At 50.6% G+C, this 3,023-nt stretch overlaps 1 protein-coding gene across 1 annotated transcript; it reads left to right on the top strand.

Annotated features, from left to right (window-relative positions):
- The first annotated feature begins 295 nt into the window (after nt 1–295).
- Nucleotides 296–1,633, top strand: LOC137637727 (uncharacterized). Its single transcript, XM_068369876.1, has 2 exons — nt 296–483; nt 940–1,633. Exons 1-2 carry the CDS (start codon nt 296–298, stop codon nt 1,631–1,633), a joined length of 882 nt encoding a protein of 293 aa, XP_068225977.1.
- The last annotated feature ends 1,390 nt before the right edge of the window (nt 1,634–3,023 follow it).

The following is a 3,023-nucleotide window of genomic DNA, read 5'->3' as shown; positions in this document are numbered from 1 at the left end:
CGCCGAGACGAGGTTTGCGACAATCGAGTTGGAGATGCTTGCTGTGTCTTGGGCTCTCACAAAGTGCCGTTTGTACCTCCAAGGACTGCCATCCTTCACTCTGCAAACAGACCATCGTCCACTAGTGCCCATTATCAACAGCTACACGCAGGACATGATCGAAAACCCACGGCTCCAGCGAATGAAGGAACGTATGTCACAATACCAGTTTACTGCAATGTGGCGTGCTGGCAAGTCTTTATGCATTCCAGATGCACTCTAGCGCGCACCTGTCAGCTACCCAACGTCTGAGGATATGATTGGCTGCGCTCAAGTAACGTCACACGTCAGGTCTGTCATCAACATTGTAATAGCCTCCCAGGAAGAGGTTGCCACAATCGTCAATGCCAACCGAACTCTACAGGACATGTCAACAGCAGTGCAGGCCGACCCTTACTACGTCCGCCTTCATGATTGCATTGTGTCCGGATTTCCTACGAATCGGTACGACCTGCAGGCTTCTTTGCTACCGTATTGGAAGCTACGAGAAGCCCTTTCTACTGACGGCACCCTCGTGCTCTGCGGTGCCAGAATAATAGTTCCTGCTGCTCTACGTCACCACACACTTGCCAGACTCCGCGACAGCCACCGAGGTGTTGAAGCCACTAAACGTCGAGCTCGACAAACTGTCTTCTAGCCTGGGATAGACTCTGACATTGCTAACACCGTTGCCGCCTGTGAGCCCTGCCAAGTCCTACGCCCAAGCCAACAGCAGGAACCTCTTCACAACGATGACCACCTATCGAGGCCCTTCGAGTCAGTATCAGCGGATTTCTTCCAGGTAGCGGGGAAGTCCTTCCTTGTTGTCGCTGACCGCCTCTCCGGCTGGCCTGTGGTCGTCCATTGCAAGGGCGACACCACTGCCTTCTCAACCATACGGCACTTTTGCCACTATTTCAGAGAGGTAGGTGTTCCCCTGCGCCTACGCACTGATGGAGGACCCCAGTTTACCAGCAGAGAGTTTGCTGACTTCGCAGAGCATTGGGGTGTACACCCCATAACTTCATCGCCACACTACCCAAAGTCTAATGGACATGCCGAGGCTGCAGTCAAAGCTGTCAAGCACTTGATCCTCAAAACGGCCCCTTCAGGAAACACTGACTGTGAGGCTTTTGATCGTGGCCTCCTTGAGTTACGAAACATGCCTAACCACTCTGGTCGCTCTCCTGCCCAGATCCTGTATGGTCACCCTCTCCGTACGTGTGTGCCCGCCCATCCTCAGTCATTCATGGAATGTTGGCAAGAAAAGACCCTTGATTGTGACCAACGAGCTCAAGTGAAACTCAACTACGACGCCCACGCCCGTCCCCTGCCCAGACTGAATGTGGGCCAACATGTCCGTCTCCAGGACCCAACATCCCATAGGTGGGACAAGATCGGGATTATCATGGGTGGTACGAGATCACGCGAGTATGAAATTCGCCTCCCTAGTGGTGGAGTGCTACGTCGGAACCGTCGCTTCTTGTATCCAGTGCCCAGTCCCAATCAAGTTCCCAACTCTGATCTCCCTGTGATCCCTAGCTCTGACATTGAAAAGTCATCAATTCCCTCCACAACTTCCCGCAGGTCTCCAAGATTAAACAGGCCTACATAGTGTAAAAGGCCCTTGTGCCATTTACTCAACTGGCTGCATAATTTTATATTTGATACATTTTATGTTATTTGCTTTGCACGCTATTATTTACTCAGTTCACTGTATGTAACTTGCTTAGTACGTTCAAGATACCTATTTGAACGCAAAAGGAGAGGGGAGGTGTAGATTATTGTATGTATTACCTTTCATATATCCACCCTTTACAATTCGTAAATTCTGTCCGTTACAAACGCATGCGCATGAGTCGCGCTGTCAGCACTCCGTGCATACGCATAGAGTGTCTTCTTGCTTCTCTTGGCACGAGCTGTACGCCTTGCAGAGCACCACTGTTCATAACCCCTTGCTGTATGGAATAAGTGCAATCTACGACTCAGGATTTTACTCCTCCATCCCTGCAATCATCTGTCATCATCCACAAGACATCATCACCTATCACCATTCTTCACAACTCCTGCTGTGAACAGGGCAGCCAATTCGTTTGAACCGTCTCTAACTGCCTTGTCCATACATGACATAAGTTGAATGAGGTTACTAGTGTCAGTGCCCTTCATTTCTGACACTTTTCTCCCCAAGGCTCCCAAAGATCAGTCCAGAAAATTAAACACCTCGAAAGCCCTGAACATGCCTTTCAAGAGATGGTCGAACTCTGACATAGACCACCACACCTCAGGCTTCCTTATAGCTAGTCGACGAGAAGAGTCCACAAGGCTCGAGAAATCTCCCTGGGCAGAGGCAGGAACTCCCATGCCTAAGACCTCTCCTGTCTCATACCAAACACTCGACTTGGAGGCTAGTCTGGCAGGAGGAAAAGCGAAACACGTCTTGTAAAGAGCTTTCTTCGAATCCATCCACAATCCCATCAATTTTAACGCTCTCTTAGAGGAGCGAGAGAGAACCATTTTCGTGAACAAGATTGGTCTTGCTGCTTTACCAAGGGTAAATTCCGAAGGAGGAGAACGCGGAGCTACAGGAGTAAAATGGTCTGGGAATAACTCCGTGAAGACCAGCATTAACTTCTTGAGGTCCACCAAATGTTGAGGCGGTTTATCCTCTTCTCCCTCCGAAATATCGTCCAACTGTTCCTCCGGGGAGGAAACCTCATCCGGCTCTTCCTCCGAAAATTCAGCCACTGCAGTAGTGCCTTGTTCAGAGAGACGGCGTTCCTGTGCAGACGCGTCAGCGCTGACATGGGCGCACTTGCGCTGTCCAATATTCCCATCCGTCTGACAATCACTAGCCTTGCGTTTGTTGTCACGTTAGGTTTGTGAAATAGCATCCAACTAACGCGAGGCGACCAGAGTCAACTGACGTGTAGCGTCATGGATTGGCTGACGCGTGGAGTCGTGGGTTGATTACCATGTGCCGTCGTGGGCAGACTGACGTGCGGTGT

Source organism: Palaemon carinicauda, unplaced genomic scaffold, assembly GCF_036898095.1.
Source record: "Palaemon carinicauda isolate YSFRI2023 unplaced genomic scaffold, ASM3689809v2 scaffold95, whole genome shotgun sequence".
Lineage (NCBI taxonomy): Eukaryota > Metazoa > Arthropoda > Malacostraca > Decapoda > Palaemonidae > Palaemon > Palaemon carinicauda.
This window is presented reverse-complemented; position numbering and strand designations above follow the sequence as displayed.

Excerpts from the sequence above, each read along its gene's own strand:
- LOC137637727 (XM_068369876.1), top strand. The coding sequence starts at position 296 with ATGATTGGCTGCGCTCAAGTAACGTCACACGTCAGGTCTGTCATCAAC. Across the intron at positions 484-939 it reads TCCGGATTTCCTACGAATCG|AGAGGTAGGTGTTCCCCTGC; the intron begins GTACGACCTGCA and ends CCACTATTTCAG.